Raw genomic sequence first — 20,964 nt, 5'->3', positions numbered from 1 at the left:
AACCATTTAGAGAACAGTCATAGAACTGCTGACGAACAAAGAAATAARAGCTTTCATTAGTGCGAGCTATGGTAATAGTTATCTTTACTATCAGCGATTGTTGCAGCTCTGATAGAAAAGTCAGAATACTGCATGCACACAGACAATTCAGGCTCTCTTCTTGGGCTTTCTTCTTAATAGGAGAATATGAACTTATTTAAAACTCATACTTCAAGCAGTTATATACATAACTCAAAGCATATTAATGGTTACTGAATRTCTTTTGTATGCTGAAAGTTAAGTATATGTGCAGTGTTTGCATTTTCAGATCAAAGACCTAAATAGGTACAGGAAAAAATTATCTTAACTARTTTAAGACTATTCTACATGGAGATTATATTCAGGAGAAATAAAGGAAAAATGTASTATGATGAATTAAGAAAATGAAAAGTGAAGTTAGTGTGAGTTACCCAGAGAAATTAAGGTTAGAGAATCTGAATAGACAGCTAACTTTCACTTAGGAAGCCTAGTGCTATGAGTAGCAGAGCTAAACTGTCTCCAGTTTCCTCAAATCACTAAATGCAAATAATGTGCTTTGATTCCTCTTGCTGAATGAAAGTCACATACAAAAGCTCATTAATATCACAGAATAACCAGACTAACAACAGAAGATGAAAAGGAACTTGTGGGGTTTTTTTCTTTTTTCATTTGTAAGCAGTTCAGACAATAAACTATTGACCAAGGTTCTTCTTGCTGGCCTAGCTTCAGTCTGGCTTTTTTTTCCCTCATGCATGCTGACCTGGAAATCTTCCTTTGCCTTAGCTGCGATAATCGTGACTCAGCTTACAACACCATACATTCGCATCGCCCCTGCTGCAGGCGACGACCAACTAACAGGTCAGATGTTCAAGTATAGACAAGTCATCATGCCCATTTTCATCTCATTTTCTTTGGCTCTTTTTATTTCATGGTTTCTTCATTCTCTGCTCATAGAGTTTTCTATGTTAAAAGTTTCTTTTTGTTTATAAGCTTTTCTTCAGCTTCATTAAATTAAATTGTGTGCTTGGCACCAAAATTTCAGCRCTCATTCACGTATGTACAACTCCGCTGCATGTCTCCATTGTGTATGTGATCTGTGGAATGTTCCTTCAAGCCTAATATTGTGAGGAAACCTGGCCTTGCTCCGTTTGTAAATTTAATCAGGGTTTGAATATAGATACATGTATGTGTACCTGTTTATTTTTTTCTACATTATTAGCTCAAAGCACTAGGATATCTAGATAATTTATTTTAAGCTCAGGAGTTGCATGTGTAAGTTAGAACAAAAATCTTGTACTAATGGATTTTTTTTTACTGCAGAACGTTGGGGAGATCATATTTTCTAGCAGCATTTCAATGTACCTAAAATTAAAATAAAGAAATAGTACTGATTCCCTTGTAATTATACCTGATATGGATTCTAGACTTAAAATAAAATGACCTAGGAAATGACACTTGAACATAACTGTAAGGTTTTTAAATGTAGCTATCAAAATAAATTCACTACACAAGTGAGACAATGGTTAGGCCAAGGGTTGCTTGAAGGCTAGTTCAAAATGTAAAAGAAAATTTTTATGAACTTGGAGAAATGGTTCATTTTGCTAGAAAATAAACACACTCATAAAGCCTTTAAAGGATWTGGAAACCTTTTAATTTTCAAATAGAATAAAAATTCATTAAATTCTCTGGAATCTAAGGAAAGTTTGATGGAATATGTAACTGGGGAAGTTAGACCTAGTCCCATCTGCATTTAGCATGTGATAAAATCACCTTTATCACGAATACAGGCGTAGTTATTTTGGAAGCATCTAAATGCTGCTACCACAGTGTCTAAGGGGCAAGGAGAAGTTCAGATGCTTAACACTGCACGGTGCTATAGTCAATAAGAGACAGTTAAATTATTCAGCTTAAGATAAGAGGATTAGTGACTTGTCTGCTATAGCTAGTGTTGTAGTATGTGTTGTAAAAAAACGAAGCTGAGTATCATACCCAAGTTACCACATCAATCAAGACAAAATTGTTGCATGTATATTTGTATTACATAATAACATAAGAACTAGCCAAAATAATGTATTTAAGATGATGCTAGGAAGCACTAGCTTGTTCTTGTTACTGCTCTGGCAAAAGGACTGTTTGCATAAATTTCTTTAGCTCAATTATTTTTTACTCGAGAACACAAGAAAAAACTTTGAAAAGACGAACAGCATCTCTTGCATATCCTTGAACTTCAAGAAGTTCTGGTTTCATTATCACAGATAAAGGCTTCATATATTTTTCCATTCGGAGAACTAAATATTTTCTTTTCTTTTTTTTATCTTATTTTTTATTTATTTTAATGCAAAACTTGGTAACTACAGAACTCATGCAGATATGCCTCCTGTGCAAGAGGGAAATGACTATAGTAGTCAACTGTGAGAAAACAGAGAATCAGTGTAGTGACAGGCAGCTGAGAATTTATTTGGTCGCTTTGTCACTGGTGGCTCATAGCATTGGCACCCTTTACGTGTCTGTAAGATCTGTGATTTTTATTTCCTTTTCTTTAAAATTCTGTTATAACAGAAACTAATTTGTGTAATGAAAGAGACGATATCAAGTGATAACGACAAATAATACCTAATCTTTAATATCTAACGGTGAACGGCTATCTAATATGCGAAATGTATTAAAACCCTCTAGATTCCTCTCATCGTTTTTGTCACCTCTTTTCATGCTAGAGAGACYGTATGATCAAAAAGGAGGAAGCATCTTCCTCGGGAGCCTGAAATACCTTCCCGCTCAGTTGCCACAGTTGTAATGGGGAGTCAAGAAACCTTTTAGCCCGCCCATGTGGTGGGTCCCGTGACAGCAGCAGGAACTGAAGATTGGTATCTGCTGCATCCCTGAGGAACCTGGAGGTTTTCTTAAAGGAGGTTGGCAAGAGCTGGGCTGGACATGAGGGAACAGGGAACGATACACGTTATCCCTACACTTTTCTCCTCCAGCTACCCAGACTGTGGAAAGAATCTAAATATAAACAGACTCCYTTTTGTGGAAATCATAGGGCTATTGCCAACTGCAGTTACTGCAAGGCTTACAGCTGTTACCATTAAGTAAAGTTACAGAGAATTTTCTGTTTAATTCTATTTAATGCCTTTTCCTCACTTCTTTCCTCAGCACCAAAGTAATCAGATCTGAGATTCAGAAATGACTTCTATCTTTTAGCACTTGAGACACATAATTAGAGGTGAGGAAGGCAGAGTTGGGGTTTATGGTGCTTGCATAATGAAAATTTAAAATCTTGGCCTCATTCCTAAGTATTATAAATGCTTTGGAAAGGTCCTCTTCAAGAAGATCACRATAGGACATCTCAGCTTTCAAGCTAATTCTGCTCCCAGTCAGTTCTCGCATCCTCATGATCAGCTCAGCCTAGTCGTTACTGGTGCAGTTTCTAAACCATGCAGTATTAGTTCCAATTTGTCCTTCTTTTCTCCCTCTTCCTCATATAAAAATAAGATGATTTCCAGCTATAGGATTAGCTGCTATGCCCCTTAAATATCTTGACAGCCACTCAGTACTCCTTTGGAGCYTCTAGCAAGGGGAAGTTTTCCTTCCAGTGGCAGTTAAATGCATACAATGTATTTATCTTTAAGTTATAGTACAGTGTTACAAGCTATAAAAGCAACTGTGCGATTTCGATTCTTACAACCAAAATAAGCGAATAAATCTTGTCAGTGTTAGTGAATACATTATTATCACTGATTCGTATAGCATAGTAACTCAGGAACTCAGATTTAGGGGTTTGTGTTTAGTTTTCAGTGTTAACCTTTCAAAAATGAACTAATTTGAAATCCACTTAATTGAGCCATATTCTCCAACAGATAGGGATAATATCTAAATATCTAATATATGTCAGCCAGAAATGAAGACTCTGTATATGTGAAACACAGTCATATCCTCATGATACCATCTCCATGTTYACAAAAATACAGTTTTACCATATGGTTGAAATCATTTAGACAATTAGCAAAAAAGTTATMACTTATATAATATGAGTGACTGAATGATCTTGGCTTTAAAGCAGAATAACAAATCCAAGTTTTTGAGAAAGCTTGAAAGTATTTGCAGTTTGCTTCACTATTTTGTACGAGACACTTCATGTAATAGTTTTAAATTGGTCATATTTGGTATTCACTTGGCCCTCATCTATTTTGTTCTTTCTGCATTCTGATAAAATAGCGTGCTTGGAATCATGATTAGGAKATTCATTCTTTCAGGCGTTTTCTTAATTGTTGAAATATGTCTGAGCTACTTATATTTAAATTAAAATATTTCCATTTGTAATTTAGTGGAGCAGCCAGTCCTTTCCCAGATATTGTTAAGAGTRATTTCCATAAAACACCCTTTTTACTACCCGTTGTTAATTACGCATGCAGCTGGAAGTGTGAGTTCTATATTATACAGTCTCCATAAATGAAATACTTGGTACCATTCAGATACAACACGATATGTCAGAGATTTTGTAGAATAGCTGCTACTTAAGAATTGAGAGGAATTTTTTTTAAAAGGGAGTGACATTCTTAAGCTGAAATGAGTTTTACCCTACGTACCTTAAGGTCTAGATGAGCAACATCTTTATAACCATGTTAAAAGCAGGCATAAAAATAATCCCAGTTGGTTTCTCTTCCTTATGAAGTTATCAGCATAATAAAATACACAGTTATCTTCAGATGTGAAATTCAATACATGAGATTTATTGCAATAGTCTGCATCAGATTGTGTTCTCTGCCATTTCAGTGAAAGTTAAAAAACTCAGCTGAAATCATTACTTAAATTGCAGCCTCATTGAAATTTTTTAGTGTCAAGGGATTTACTCTAGATTCATGCTGCATTACTGACAACACTGTTTGTTTATTGACACAAAAAATAGCAGCATGAATTTGAGGACTGTTTTCCTATTCATCTAGTTTGTTGGATGGAACTGAATTATTTCTTTTCTAGTATTTGTGGCCTCTCCTGTACGATGTGATGCATTTGAGGTGTAGCAACAAGGGCTGGACAGACATTCACATTCATTTTCCTCCACCCTGAACCATTGACCTGAAGGTATTCTGACATGATAGAATTTGAAGGGCTGTTGGAGTAACTGAGAATCCGTGATTTCCTAGTTCACGCTACAGCCCTGTCTGTAGTAACAAAGCTATGTGCATGTGTTAATGAGTGATGAGTACAGCATTTTAAGAGTTTGCTCATCTTTTAATGCTTCTGAACAGCACCCATTTACATCAGTGGAAGTTATGCATAATCCTCAAGGGGAAAGTGAACACCTACATGGTGTAATGTCACAGCCATCTTACATTGCTATTGCAAGTGACAAGGAAAGCAGAGCCAGAATGGATTGGCCTCTCAAAGTGAAATTCTRAGCCTGTTCTTATGTTGTAGCCCCAACATTTGGTGAGCTGCCTGTTCAAGGAGTGTCATCCTCCCTGTTCAGCTGGGCAGAATGTAAAGCACAGGGAAATTTTTCTACTTTCTGCAACACCAGCTGAATGCATTTTAATGGRCTGGAGTGTCACTTGTGATTTATTGCCCTTTTTTGTTCTTTTATGTGTTATATTTGTCATTTTTGCAATGGCAATTTCATCTATAGAACAGTATAGTTACAAGAAAATGTTAAGAGGATACAGGAGTGCCATGGGAGCTACTGTTTCCTTTTCTCCTTTTATTTATTTATTTATTTATTTGAAAATTACAGAATCAGATGTCAGGTTTTTTCTTTTTAAAATAGTGCAGCAAAAGCATCTAGTATTTTAAACATAAATAAATTTTCCACAGAGCACCTGAAGAAAAGAGCTAAAGTTAAACAATTTTACAGAGAAGGCCTAATAGTAATGCTGATAACTGTTCRCAAATGCTGAAATAACCAACCCAAAATATAAATACAGATGCTCTGCAGCTGTAGACAGTACAGCRTCTGAACTGATAACCAAGTGAGTTAGCGATCTGATTCTATTAGTGGTATTAAGTACTCTRTTTCATGTTTTACAGTTGTAAGAAAGGTTTTCTGAAAATAAATTGGCAGCCTTCGTTTTTCACATACTCTAGTCGTTACAGAAAACCCAGAGGCCCCACTAAAGGATTCAGGACCTCCTCCCAGTTCCCTGCTGTTACTTCCAACAGGTTGGGGACAGTGAGGTCTTGGCAACTCTCCTGCGTAATTAAGGGCTCTGGGAAGGGAAACTGCAGCGGGCTGTGGCAGTGGTTGTGGCGAGGCAGTGGGCGCGTGTGGCTGGCTGAGGCGCTGGGGATCTTGGGGCACCCTGTCACAGCAGGCTCAGAGCCAGCGACGCTGTACACCTGGGAGAGGAGGAGCTGGAGAAGGTCCCGTGACCTAGAAGGAAGCGTTAATTGTTCCTTATCCTCTAGGAAGGACTCAGTAGCCTGCTGAGTTAGGTTTTGCGCTATGGAGAGCAGAGTTCATCTTTTATTCAGAAGGGTCAAAAAGCTGGATGCCACCAAGTCAAGTCAGTGATCACAGGAGCTGTGTTGCACCCCACAAGCACAACTAACTGGTCTGGAGATCTGAGTGTTCTAGTCTGTGTGTGCCATCTGTGTGGCACAAATCAGTGTAACAGTGTAACAGTGTATCTCATCCACAATATTTCAAGTTCAGCAGTCTATAGAAGAGCAGAAAATGTAAAACAAAACAGGAAAATAATTAATATTTTAAGAACGGCTCTGTATTGTATACAGAGGAGATGAAGTTTGTTACTTCATTTCTCTATAAAAAATGATGCCTCTGTGAAGTTTGTTGCTTCATTTCTCTATAAAAAATAATGCCTCTGACTGTTGTGCTCAAAGCTGAACATTTTTTGCATGTACCACAGTGAAAAATTAAGGAGAGACAAAGGAAGAGTCAGAAATTCAGAGATGTAATTAATACCTTAAAAAAGTATGAGTTACATTGTTTCCCAYCTGTAGTTATTGACTGTAGTCATAAAAAGCTAAGCAATTAGAATTTTAATTTGAAAGAATATGTGGGACCTGTTTTGGGTAAAATAGTCTGCAGTTTTGAGGTACTGAAAATCTGGTATTTGCATCGCTCAGGATTTTAATAAACATGTAATGCAATATTACATGGATTACATCTATATGAATTTGTAGACTAATGTTACAGTGTGCTAAGGTTAAATAGAGCAATAGAGCATGGAACAGAGTAATATTGACTTAAGAGACAGGGCTTTAAGCAAAATGTTTCATCAATTCRGTCAGTTTTTAGATTCCATGAAGTAACTGAAATTTTCGTAACTATCTACTCTGCATTTAGCTGCTTGGAATAGTAATACCGGAACACTTTGCAAGCCATGAGTATAATTGTTCATTGTATTTCTGTMCGTCCATCTCCAGACTTTAAAGTGTCCTTCTCTGCAGCAGTGGAAGTTAGACTGTAAGACTCCAGAGCCCYATGAGAGGCATTCAGATATGTTTGTGTACTTTAAAGTGTTTATTTTACTGTAACTATGAACTTTCTTATCCTTTTCCTAGTGATTATTGGTGACCACTAAGAAGTTTCTGTGTAAATAGAGAATTCCTGTACAAATGAAAGCTGAGTCAAAGTTTTGCAAAAAGCATGTGGATGTTGCTGTCTCACATGATTTTAAGCTAAGATCAGGGGAAATACAGCAGTTTTACATTCTGTTTCGTCTTTTGAGTTCAGCTCTGAAACTCAAGGGGAAACAGAGGAAAAAGTGTAAGTCTTCTTGGGTCTGAACCAAACAAATGAAACCTTTTTGAAGAAAAATGGTCATATTTTGCATGTTACAGTATGCCATCATTGAATTAGACAGCTTCTGTTTATAAGTAAATGTGCCAATAATGAAAAGAGATATGAAAAGAACTGAAGAGAAAAATGACTATTTAAGACATTCTTAATCAAATATGACAGTTTTGAGATTTTCCTTTAACCCCTACAAACTGCAGGAAGTATATGAAAAATGAAATGCAAATCAGTGATAATCAGCTGTGCATTCAGAAGAGGCCTAGTCTATTCTTGTCCCTGTACTAGATTCATTCATCTAACATTGCATCAGTTTGGACAATTTTTTTATTGGCAATACTGTAAATGTTCTGAAATGTGAGCAAAGACATTACTGGCCCTGTATTGGCATAAAGACAAATTTAGAATTCTGAGGGTTTATTGTGCCGTTCTTGTGCTGCTTCTCATTTCTAGTTCCTCTAACCAACATTCCTGTCCAAAACAATGTTTTTTAAATACCTTTTATGATAGGAGGRGTTGTCTTTCATTCTGCTTTTTATACGTTTATCATAAGTACRTTTTTATCTTTCCATATGCATCATCACATATATGATTTTATATTTTTGAGTAGAGTGAGCTACATTATGCTTTCCTCCAAGAAAATGGGATGGTAATGACAAGTAAATTCTTASAGTGTAACTGTTGTTGTGAGGTTCCCAAAAAACTCTTCACAAGAGATAMAATGGTGTGGGAGGCTGGTAGTGGAAATCACCAAGAATATCAGCCTCATCTATTGAGTCAGTGATAGTGGAGACCCAAAAATGCATTGATGTACAGCCTTAAAACCTGCTTTACTATATTGCTTTACTGTATTGTCCATCTCTCTTCTTTCCCTCCCACCCCATATTCCTCCTAACAGCAAAGTTACTAAGCCTTCACTGATTTTCTGTTTGGATCAATTCATTACTGTTCCTGAAGCCCAGTTCCCCATGGCAGCAGCATCAGAAGATGGTATCTTGCTCTACTGCTTCTTATCTGAAGCTTTCATGTTAATCAGTTCCCATCCTGGATGGTGGTCCCTTGCTTTCATGGATGGAAAATGAAATAGTTGCATGTGTCTGTACCAAGAAAGTCTAGTTCTGTACCTGAGTAACTCGRCTCTGGAAGTGTTGGAACATTTCTCTATTGTGATCCGACTTTAKGTCTCCTCTGCTTAATGGAGGCCAACTGAGTACTAGCAAAAACTACATATTATCTCCTCTAAAGAGGCAGAGCTTTGAGGGAACATGTAGAAAGCCTGAGCTTAAGAAATGCTCTCTTGACTGTGACAATCTACCTGCTGGCAAACCTACTTCAAYTCTTTTCTGTCTGTAGAAGATAGTTGAAACACACCTTCAGGGAAATCTGATTTTTCTTGACATTTTCTAGTATGGTTTCAGGAGTAGGTATGGTATCAAGAACATGAGAGCTAACCAGACRTCTCCCTCAGCAATAGGTGAAATTCAGTTGTCCATAATTAATAGTGATTTTGTGGATTAAGTGGATAATAAATTAGCCACTTTAGGAGTGGCTTGAAATAGGAGTGACTAGAGAGTGATGCTRACTCGCTTAAGAAATTCGTTATGTAGGGACAGGGTCAGTCTGGACTGACTACTTCCGTTTACTTAGAGCTAATTTGAGAGTCACTTTTCTACTCTGAGTACTGTTGGTTTGAGGTTACGCTATCACAAATTCTTGTTGTTCATTATACATATAGGACTTCTAGGAGACTTAAAGGTTCCAGTGTGCTCCCAGAACTCAGATTTATATGATGCTGTTGCACTTTCAATGACTCTTCTAAACAGAATAGCGTCAGTTAGTAAAAGCCCTACATTTCAAAGTAGAATCATATAATGGTACCTCTGGAGATCATCTAGTCCAACCATCAGCATAGCCTGTACGGGGATTGAACCCGCAACCTTGGCATTAGTAGCACCACGCTCTAACCAACTGAGCTAAACCTGCCCCCATGAAGTACTGTGAGATACCTTCAGTTCCAGCATCCGTCGGTGTCTCTTTCTCAGACTTTACCCCCTTATTGTCACTCAGTATTCAGTATGAGAGACCTGCATGAATACAGCTAATWTGATGCAAGGATGCTTAGCCAGCCATCTTACTTAGGAATTTGCCGTTGTATATGTATTGTATATTGTCCATTGTATATGGCGGGACTTCATGGATTGATATTGACCTCTGTTGCATTTGGGAGATCAGGCAGCAAATCTGTCCATTTTCTTCTTTGCRTAGTAGTTGACTTTTATCTTTTATTTCAGATATACTTTTTTTTTCAAATACACTGCCATGACCTTTCCCTTCGTTGAGGTAGAGATCTGTGATGTGCACTACTGTGGCTGCTTCTTTAGCCACTTGTAAATACATAACCAGACTTTCTCCTAAAATAAAATAAAATGAAGTGGAGGGACCCTTTAAGGCAATCTGAAAACTTAAGTTTGCAAAGTATATTTATAATTCTTGGATAGGAAATTATTTTTTCCCAAAGAACAAAATAAATTATTTCTGTATGTTCTGTATTGGTTATTAATTTCTGGATGAGGTGAAGACTTGGATATGGCTTAGACATTCCTTAATGATCTTAGTGCTTTTGAAGTGGCAGGATTTAAGTCTGTCTTTCACTGTAAGTGGGGACTTTTGACTGCTTGCTTGCCCACTGGAGAGGGAATTTCTATGAATTCTTGTTAGTTACATTTCCTTAATTAAAAGAAAAGGGGAAAAGAAGAGCCATTAGAAAGTATTTGTTTTCCGGGAGAAAAAGACCTATTTATCAAGGCATGCTTGCTTATTTTCTTGAAAGCCTTTCTTTTTCTTTTTCTTTTTATCTTTTTTCTTTTTCTTTTTCTTTTCTTTCAATGCACCTTCCGGAAAAATCCTGTGTCAGGAGCCTGGATTAAAATCCCATTAAAAAAAAAAATCTTATTGTGAGACCAGAAAATAAGTATCAAGCTAGGAACTTTATTTATTCTAGTCATGCTTTATAAAGAGTATTATTATTCCTGACAACCACAAATACAGATGTTAAAAAATGTCTTGTTGCTCATATGCAGTAACGTGAACCAGCCACCAGTGAGAGATACAGTTCAATTGATAGTTAGCTGAATGAGTCATATTCATCACTGAGGTAGTTCTTTGCATTTCTTTTCATGCAATTGTGTCGCTCATATTTAAGTTTTTGTAAAGAATATCACAAACAAAATTAATAATTCATAATTACTGTTACAGTGGAGCCTTATTTTGATAGCCCCTTCTTAGCAGAGATCTTTTAACAGGACAGGTTTTTCATGCTTTTTAAAAAAACCAAATAAACAATATACTAAATCAGCATGGTTGTCTTGTGGAAGTACAAAATACTTTTTTTAGGAAAGGAAGATCTCTAAGCAGCAGTATGTATTGTAGGATCATAAATCATTGAAGAGATGCTCTCCTGCTAAAATATGAGTGCCGTTTTCCCTATGTCCCAGACATTCAAAAAACAGATTTAGTGAGAGCTAGCATGTCATAGGACAAAGAACCAGGATATATTGATTTCTACACTGAAATGGCTTCAGTTCTGAGCAAAACAGAAAGAAAACATAATCCCTGCCCTGTGGTAAAAAAGCAATTTATACATGAGCACTTCCAAAAGAAGCCAAAAAACACAAAGGGAAAAAAAATACTATAAAAAGACAAGAAAAGCAGACGTTACGCCAAGGCCTTTATAAAAACTAATATATTGGAAGCATAGACTAGAGAGAGAAAAAAAAATGCTGATCAAAACCACCTTCTGTCACAAATATACCCTGCCCACCAACACCTCATAACTTCCACCATATGGACAAAAAAGCAGTACAGTTTCAAAGGAGAAATTGGAACACTGATTTGAAAGCTCACAATGATGAAGGGGAGGGAGAACTTTCTCCCCTAGCTGGAGTTCTACCAGGAGTAATAAAACAGAGACTTTTGTTAGCAGAATACATGCTGGCTAGCAGATGAGGACTGAATGCCAGTCACTTACAGTGTAAACAGACTAGCCAGGGTAGTAATTCATTTCATCTACAAATCTGTATGTGTTTTGGGTCTTCTCCAAGGCAGTCACAAATCCTGTCATCTGGAATGAACTTGAAACTCAAATAGAAAGCATTTTAGACTGGTTTGTCTTTTCGTAACAATGGCAATGCTGCCACAGACTTAAAAAATGAATGTTACTGGGGGAAAAATGCAGAGGGAATACTTGCAGGGAAAACTGGACATTTTTGACTGCTGTCCCATTCATGTGTATTTTGCAGTCTGTGATAATGAGTTAGAATCCCTGTTTATCATTTTACATTTATGAGAAAGACCTGCCTCTCCAGAGCAGTCCCTTTTGTACCAGTAGCAGAGACTCTTCAGAAAAATATTGTGTGTGTATTTTCTTATTTTGTCATATTGCCCTTTATTCCAGCCTTTTACTTTTGGCACTTCTTTGTCTGCTTTTCTTTCAAGAACCTTTATGTTATTCCCTTCTATCCTCCTCTGACCAAAGTCATCCATAAAAACATTATTCTGTCCCTCAAATCACTCTTAAAGATCTGTTTCTACTGTGATACTTACTGAAAATGCTGAGTGACACCAGCTAGCCACAAGAGCAGGAAGGATAGAGAAGGTCTTACTTATTTGGGTACTACAAGTGCATTTTCTTAAGAGTATTTGTCTGCCTCTCCCACTTCTGATTGCTACACCTGCCTATTGCAGCCTGCCTCAGTTCAGTAGTATGGTTTTGGGGGCAAAGATTGCTTTGCTGTGTGTTTGCTCTTAGCACAGCGGGGCTGCCATTTAATTTAGAGCTTCTAGGTCCTATTGTCATACCAATAACAAGGAGCAATAGTGATAGTAGCCTTTGCATTCACTCCTGTAATTTGTGATGACCTTGGAGGTATAGTCAGAATCTTTAAGCCAAGTTCTCTCATCTTTTCAATTCTGGTACTTCATGGCAGGGTCAGTAGGGYTCTGGTGGTGGATATTCAAAGGAAGCATCACACATCCATGTCTCTATTCTACCTTGTAGCATTTTGCATGATTTTGGCCACCTAATCACAGTGCAGCTGTCGCACCGGTGTATAACATCTGATTTCCTGGCCCACGGTGTGAAGTAAGTTAAAAGTAGGTGCTGAGAAGTGATAATAGTTGAAGCACACCACCWGCATAATAATTTGATGGCATGCATCAGAAGGATGTGAAATGTTTTAGGGGTGATCATTTACTTTGCTCTAGAAAGAAGGGAACATTGCCAGTTTTTGTGTAATACACGTCAATAGTATATATAAAAAGATAGATATATGTGGCCTAGTTACTAACAGAATGAGTAAGTTTTAGTGGATACTATCTAAACTACCAGTATTATTACCTTAAAGTTTTTGAAAGTTATTGTTTGCATTTGTGACTGGAACACCTATGAGTGAAATTCAGTTGGAAAAGGTTTGACAGTGACTTACCGAGCAAGTACCTTTTCAGAAATTAAAGCTGCAGAAAGGAAGTGAAAAGGCAGCGACTATGATCACCCTAGAGTGGGAGAAATAAAATGAAGACCCATCTACTCTATTAAAAGAAGGAAATGTTTATTAACTACAACAGAAGAAAAATGTCTGGATTGCTTTAGACAAAACAATCTATAGCTAGTCTTGGTAGTTGTAGTTTTTATTTTATTCCTTTGTTTGTGACTAGGAGTAGCAGCTCCAGGCTGTTGAGCTAGGGTTAATTTAATGGTCATTCTTTTCTATACAATGACGTAACTGCCTTTTTTTTAGAAAGCAGTTCAGCAATATTACAAAATCAAGTTCAAACTTTGTTAATTTAAAAAGAGTTTTAATTTAATTTGGCAGAGCTCCATTTCTGTTATTTCAGGAAATTTTCACTGAAAAACAAAAGAAAACAAGCTTACATATAATTTAAGAGAAAGATATTTTGCTTGCTTATTTCACTCAGTCCATAGTCTTTCATTCCGTTTTCTTGAGTAATAGTTAAACAGTTCTATCCATACACTATCTACAGGAGATTATTGTTTATAAGTTTTAGTTTTGATCAATAACACGGCTCTTTCATGCCTTCCAAATCACAAAGGAAAAGGAAATTTCCCATCAAAGGAAACTGCAAAACAATTTTCCCCAAAGGTCAAATTATTTCTATGTTAAAACCAGACGCATGTATCCTGGCTGAGAACTAGGCATTCTTCAAAGATAGAGAATTTTTTTTTACCCTACCTTTTAAGTACGTCTTTTACCCTCTCTTTTAACCCATCATTTAAGTAAGGGTACAGAAGTGGGAATTTCACTGCATGAAATAATTCAAGAATAGACATTGTACCAGACACTAAATATTAGTGAGTAGAATAGAATTCACTTCAAAATCTAAAGAGGRGGTAAGATGCTGAAAAGTGGCAAAGTAATCACTAAACTTCAGAAAAGACGATTTCAATATAAAGAAAAGGCTAGATGAAAAGGTCTGAGAATCAAAAATAAGTGAAGTAAAATCTATAGGCATTTCATGGATCCTGCTTACAAAGATAATCACCGAGTCTTGTAAGGTACTGAACAAAAGGGGAACCATGACGGAAAGGCATAAATCAGGCCAGCTGAATGGCAGTTTTTCTAGGTTAAGGAGGAAAAAAAAAAAAAAANATGTTTTAGATGTTAGATGTGGAAGTTGTGGAAGTCTAACTGTAGGGAAAGAATGGGTGATAAATATGTACGAGGGAAGTTGGAAAGGCTGAGATTAATTAGAAGTGTAAATAGCTAAGGGTGTGGAACCAAACAACATTACTGTCTTTCAGTTTAATGCAGGAAGCCCATTTCACTGGGTTTTGTGGCATCCTGGGGTTTTTCCAGGTGTAGAGAGTGTACCTCTGCTTTCCACTCCTGGCAGGAARTGCTCTAGTTTGTTCTCATCAAGGTAGGACTTTCCAAAGTCAGCAGCTTAATCCTTTTCAAACTAACAGGAAGCATTTCCTTGTCCCTTCCTTTCCTGAACAGCTCCCTTGAGCTATCCTGCACTCACGCCTTTTAGGTGACCTGTTACCTCTGTAGAGATGGACCACAATACATTTCTCTATTTTACCCTGATCYTTCTAAATCCACTACCCTAGATGGGCTCAGTAAGAAAGCAGAAGAGAGGTTGTTCAAGCAAGGCTTAAGGTCAGATGTCTGTATGCAGAGTGGAACCAAATCTAAAAGTAAAACAAACAAACAAAAAACGAAAGTCATTAAGTCCAGTGTTGTGAGGAAAATACAGTGGCTTAGCTCAGCTCTTGGCAACAAATTTGGTCTATCATTAAAAACGGATACTCTACTGGAGATGCAGAAGACCACTAGACTTGTAGCTATATATTTAAAAATYACTATATCTGACAAATTGATTGAATCAACAATGATAAATAGAATAAATACTAGGACTATAATATCATGATACAATRGTGGGTAATTAATTATTTTTGTATAGAAAGATTACATTTCACGCAGCTTTTTTGAATGTCAGTACAGCAGTGTCAAAGAGAACCAAATGCTAACTTTTTTTTAAAGACTTGCAACAGTCATTTTCCACWTCTCTCATGAAAAGATACAAATAAAATTAAAAGCACAGTTGACACTGCAGTTTCTCAGCTGGCAAAGTGGATTTCACAACTGCTGCTCCTCGCTGCTGAGATCCCCAAACACAGTTTACTTTTCTCTCCATGGTGCCAATGCAATTGTTCATGTGGCCATGTGTTAAAAATSAGTTAAAAAGTAGTTATGAAGGGACAGACAGAGTATTACATTGGACCAAAAAATGCCTTTCATACAGGAACTAAAGAGAAATAAACTGCCATCTTTTATCATAGCTAAAGTACTTAAAGGTTTAACACTGTATGTTACACAATATGTTTATTAAATACATGGACGAGTTAYTGTTGAGGCAGCAACTCTTGAATGTGATTCTAGGTAATTCAGGTTAATAGAATTCACACAAGACTTGAGGAATTTCMACAGGACAAAACCAGACTGAATAAACTGGCAGCACAAACTCGAATTTCAATTTTGATAAATGCCACGTAGTGTTCAGTGGAAGAAAATGTGAATTACCTTCAAGTCGTAAAAGGTTCAAAATTAATCACTATGCTGAAGAGAGGGATGCAGCTTTCACTGTAAACAGTGCATCAGTGACCTGTTCAGTGTCCATCTGGTGTCAAAATAAAACCAAACAGAATGTTAAGGAGGACAAAGAATAGGATGAAATACCACAAGAAGATTTTTTTTTTTAATCTTGTTTTRGAAAAACTGTTTGTTCTCAGCTAAAATACAGTACAGTACTGATTACCACATCACAGCAAAAGTACCATATAACAGGAGATTCGGATAAGGCTGTTAGGAAGATGTAGGAAATGAGAAAGACTGACATAACTTTGATTAGTTACATGTAAACAACATCAGCTACATTGAAAATATAAAAAATATTAAATAATGTTACGAAAAATGATTAGGGATTTCTAATACTAAAGGACTTGAGACACTCAAGAAAGATGAAAGGTAGCAAATTAAAGAAATAAATACTTCTTACAAATGTGTTTCTTTTGCCCTATTTGACTGGGAACGCACTGACAGTAAGAAAGGAGCCATGTTCAGACAGGGAACGACTGAGATATTGAATGTGACCAAATACAAACTGAGTTAATGTCAATATATAGATTTTGTAATATTTAATAATAGCATTTTTTAAGAGGGTTGARAACATCATATTTGCAGTTGAAGACCATCTGTATTATGGATCAGGTTAAGTCTGTCATGGTGGGAAGCTTGTTCTGTTTTTACCTCAGCATAGCATTACCTACACCTTTCCCTGGCCCATTAGAGATGATCCCTCGATTGGATAAASCATGGATGCAATATAGGAGTATAGTGTCCTCGTGTTAGGCTCTGTGTCTCTCCTTGTGGATAGAACTGGTTCAGAGGATTTCCAGTGGAAGTGGATTCTCCAGCTTGCCCATGATTCCCAAGAGGGTAATGCATGGTTGTGTTGAAGGCATCCCATAACAGTTGTGCTCCATGACATGTGGAAAACACGCACTCTGAATAAGATTTTGGATTTTGATATTCTGTCCTATGCATAGTGTAACCCTAGCAGTTCTRCTGAAGTGAGGACCCTGTGCTGTCACAGAGAGACATGAAATTGGATAGAAGACATTCAGTGTAGCAAGGCTGCCTTCACTAATTTTTGATGTTGAGCATTCATGATTCTAGTGATCTAGCACTAGGAGCCTTAATGGAAGGAATGAARCTATAAAGTAGAATTTGATTTAAAGAAGGCGTTACTGGTGGGTGTTCTAGTAAGGCAGCCCAAAGGAGATAATGAAGGCAAGACTGGAGGAAACCAGTCCTAGAAGTTACAGGGTTTTAGATTAACATGGGACAGCAAAGTCCATATTGTCTCTTATTGTTTATATCATACTTGATTCACTGCTTCCTATTTGCCAAGTTCAACTCAACAGCTGCCTTCTGCACRGAGATGCTCTAAATATCGTCTAAATATTTCATACACTTTTGAGGGCTCTGCAGATTACAGTAATAAAGAGTTTCCTTATAAAAAGCATTTATGTATGATACAAGGAGAATAAAAATAGAACTGCTTGTAACAGAATTTTGTGCATATGCATGGCAGAATAGATAGAGCCGGATTCTGTTACATTTACTCACATGGAGTAGGAATTTTGCTAATTCAGAATTCTAATGTATTGGTATGGGAATAACTGTGGAGCGCACTATGGTGGGGCTGGGCACAGACAGATAGCAGATCATTTTCTCCAGCTTACCAATCACACAAAGTACCAAGGCCAGAGTTTTCCAAAAAATATGGAACAATTTGTTCCAGATAGATTTTGATTAAAGCCTAGCACCTCTTGTGGCATCAGTACGAATTGACAAGTTTTTCTACCATTCTTGGTGGTGGASTGTTTTGAAGGTGCAGACCAAAAGTATAATTGTGGGAAATGAGAAGTGCTTACCGTCTTTGAAAATGCTGGCTATGATTGTTAAGAAGCATTGGAATTTTTTTCCTTTAATTTTCAGAAATTATGTCTGTATATAAATTGATCGCTAAATTGTTTTCTTCCCAAAAAAGAAAACAAAGAAACAAGTACAATATAATTGGTGCTTTCAAAATCCTTTTTGGAACCCAGACAGTGAGATGAATATGGCCTTAAAATAYTATATTTTATTTAGATTTTACTCTTCCTTCCTTCTTCCCAAAAAGGCTGTAGAAGGGAAGTGACATATAAATCCCTGTGTCCACATTATGGCATGGTGCCTCAAATGATAAATACTACCATGTTTTGATTAAAAAAAATGGAAATCCTAAAAAAAAATCAGTTTGTGAATTGAATATTGCTTCCTTAACATTTTTCATCCTGAACTCATTTAGTAGAGGAAATGGATATTTCATCAGACATGGATTTGACGTTCCATCACATTATACAGTAAACAGTACAAATGATGTTATTTTTTTTAAATGGAGAAGCTGGAAAAGCTAAGACAGTAGCTGCTGTAAGGCACTGGTTATCTCATTTAAACAGATATTAAATGTGGGTGCCAGTGGTGTGATCATCAGCTGCTTCCCACTTTGTGAATAAATTGCTTAGAAGGAGTCTTTTTGCCTACCAGATGTGACCTAGATTTAGATTTCCAAAGGCAAAAAAAAAGTCTATTGTGTAAAAAAACAATTGCTTGTAAAATGCATGGTAAATGAGCTTATCTCACTTTTCCAGGTGTTTAAGCTAATATGTTATGGAATTACGGCTTCATTTATGAAAAATAATTGAGGAAAATGTTCCAGCAAATCAAATTTGGGTAAAGGCTTAGGACAGTTATTGTGTTGTTACCAAGTTTCTAAATGGCAGAAAGAACAGGGAGGCAGAACAGATAATAAAAAMACAGAAATTTGTATCTGTGAAGAGGCTCTTATAAAGGGTCAGGCCTGGCTGTGGTATCCAACCTGTGTTGCAGYTTAGCAAAATGGCATGGCACAGTTCTATTTCTGTCAATGCATATGAAAGCAGGTTTTTTCTCAAAAGATCAAGCATTGATGCCTGTTGGCTTAGGATAAGGTTTATTGTGTTGGTAGGTTAAATGCATAAAAAGCAGAAGAATAACATCCATATTCTTTTTCTCCCTCTTCTTTTACATTTACTGATTCCATAGGGGCTGCCACTCGAAAACCAGATCCGGAGCCTGAAAAGCAGACCGACCATACTGTTAAAATTGCTGGAGTCATTGCAGGCATCTTGCTGTTCGTCATTATATTTCTGGGGGTCGTGCTGGTAATGAAGAAAAGGTGAGCAACTGGTAGATGTTCTCTGTGTACATGTTTATGTCATAGCATCTCCTGTGGCAGTTTTCAGTTTGATATTGGCAAAAGTATTGAGGCACCATAGTGCCCTTTGCCACAGAGTTTAGGAAATGCTGCTCCATGCCACCTCCCCGAAGCCTTGTTGTGATTTTATAAAACCACAATCTCTTTTATCCCGCAGCATTTTCTATGAATTAATACTTGTGGCTTTTGATAAAAGAAAAAACAGCTCAAGGTTAATGATTCTAGCACTTGTGCATTAGTACTGCGTGATGAGCTCTAATAATAGAACAGTATCTCTATCGTGAAAGTGTGAGTCTCCACTCTGTCCAGCAGGTCAGGTAAAAGTTAGATATAGCTTCATTTCCTACRGAAATCAGAGTTGCCCATCTTGAATATAAAAGAACACCTCAGTCAAACAGTAACTCAACTGGTAAGCTAAGGTAATTTGTGCTAACAATTGAATTTGTCTTGTTCTACATAAACTTCATTCCCTAAAAGCAAATGAAAGTGTTATAGTGATGCTGAATGTTTTCAACACACACATGCATTGAGATTGTAGTGCTTTTAAAATCATTTGAAAACTACTGCAACATAAGAAGTGCTAGACTTAAACCTCRTTACTTTTCTCTCAACATTGTAAAAGGGAAAAAATAAAGGGATAAGATATCRCATAGCTGGGGTTGTGGCAGGGATCAGGAAAAAAAAAAAAAACAACTGCATCTAAACTAAGTCTAGACTGGGAAAATTTCACTAGCAAACAGAGTCAAGGCTTTTAGGTCATATCCTAAGGGATGTTAGCTTTTGCAGCTCTGGAGGTGAGGTTGGGAATGTATATTAGCTGTGTAGAGGGACTGAGTCACAAATACTCCTTATGTATCTGTATTTCCAACATATTGTCACTTTACGGTCCCATAACCTGTCATAGCCTTGTTCACCCTGCATTACTGCGTTTTCTTCCTATGTGAGCAATCTCAGCCTGATTTTGCTCATCCCAACATTATCTGCAGTCTAGTGATTTAGTTGTGTGTTAACTAGTTTGGCAGGTGTGAGATAGTCCAAACCCCTGAGCTGCCTGAAATTCTTCCAGAATTGAAACAGAGGAGGTGCACAGCTAAGGAGGCAGCTGCCTGGCAGTGCCTSAGGGCAGGCAACAGAAATAGCTGCTTTTCACTTTCCTTGAAGACAGAAGTGGGGCCATGAACAGAGTTAGAAGGACTCTAGGCAGAGAGATGTGAGCTGTGGCCAGGGCAGAGGGCTAGTTCATGACAAAAGATAGAAAARGTGTTCAAAGTCACCATCCAGAAGAGACTGAGACTTAAGCCCCAGGGTAAGTCGGATCAGGGCAATGAGACAGACGCACTAACCAAATCTTCTCAATAAATTACTGCATAGCAGAGTTAAAATCTGTTCTGATTTGCAGTACTTTTTTCTTCCCACTTCTGATTCCTTGCATCAGTCRTCCTTTCCATTTTAACAATTGGACTCCCAAACTCCTCCCTAGGGCCTGGTCGYGGCACTTGGCATGCAGTGWGGAAGGCTTCTTGCATTGTCTGGTCAATCCTACTTCACATTATTCCTGACCAGTATTCATCACCCTTTCTCTTCCGGTTCTGAGCCTTTCCTTAATCATTTGTGCCAAAGCAGAATGTATTCATCTACAGGAGACAAGATCTTCTTAATCTTGCACAGAGAGCATTGCAGCAGAAAGTCCAAATAGTTTCAAACTAAAGAGGATATCAGGATCTGTGGCTGAATGGATAATATTCTATCTCATTTCATTCTCTAGGGAAAAGCTGTTTGATAGTCTAATTGTTAGAGGTAGGAAGACTCAA

General features: G+C 37.1%; 1 protein-coding gene and 1 non-coding gene across 2 annotated transcripts in view; one reads left to right on the top strand and one right to left on the bottom strand.

Annotated features, from left to right (window-relative positions):
• Positions 1-20,964, top strand: part of PTPRM (protein tyrosine phosphatase receptor type M) — a 370,997-nt gene that overhangs the window by 191,915 nt on the left and 158,118 nt on the right. Inside the window, exon 13 of the mRNA XM_085319327.1 lies at positions 18,982-19,114. Coding sequence (XP_085175453.1) covers positions 18,982-19,114 — 133 coding nt within the window. The remainder of the gene's footprint in view (positions 1-18,981; positions 19,115-20,964) is intronic.
• Positions 9,679-9,754, bottom strand: TRNAS-ACU (transfer RNA serine (anticodon ACU)). The gene has a single exon. It is a non-coding gene; the product is annotated as a tRNA-Ser (tRNA).

The sequence above is a fragment of the Rhea americana genome, unplaced genomic scaffold (assembly GCF_003343005.1).
Source record: "Rhea americana isolate MKP2758 unplaced genomic scaffold, rheAme1 scaffold_58, whole genome shotgun sequence".
Taxonomy (NCBI): domain Eukaryota; kingdom Metazoa; phylum Chordata; class Aves; order Rheiformes; family Rheidae; genus Rhea; species Rhea americana.
Note: the sequence above shows the minus strand (reverse complement) of the source record. Positions and strands in the feature narration are given on the sequence as shown.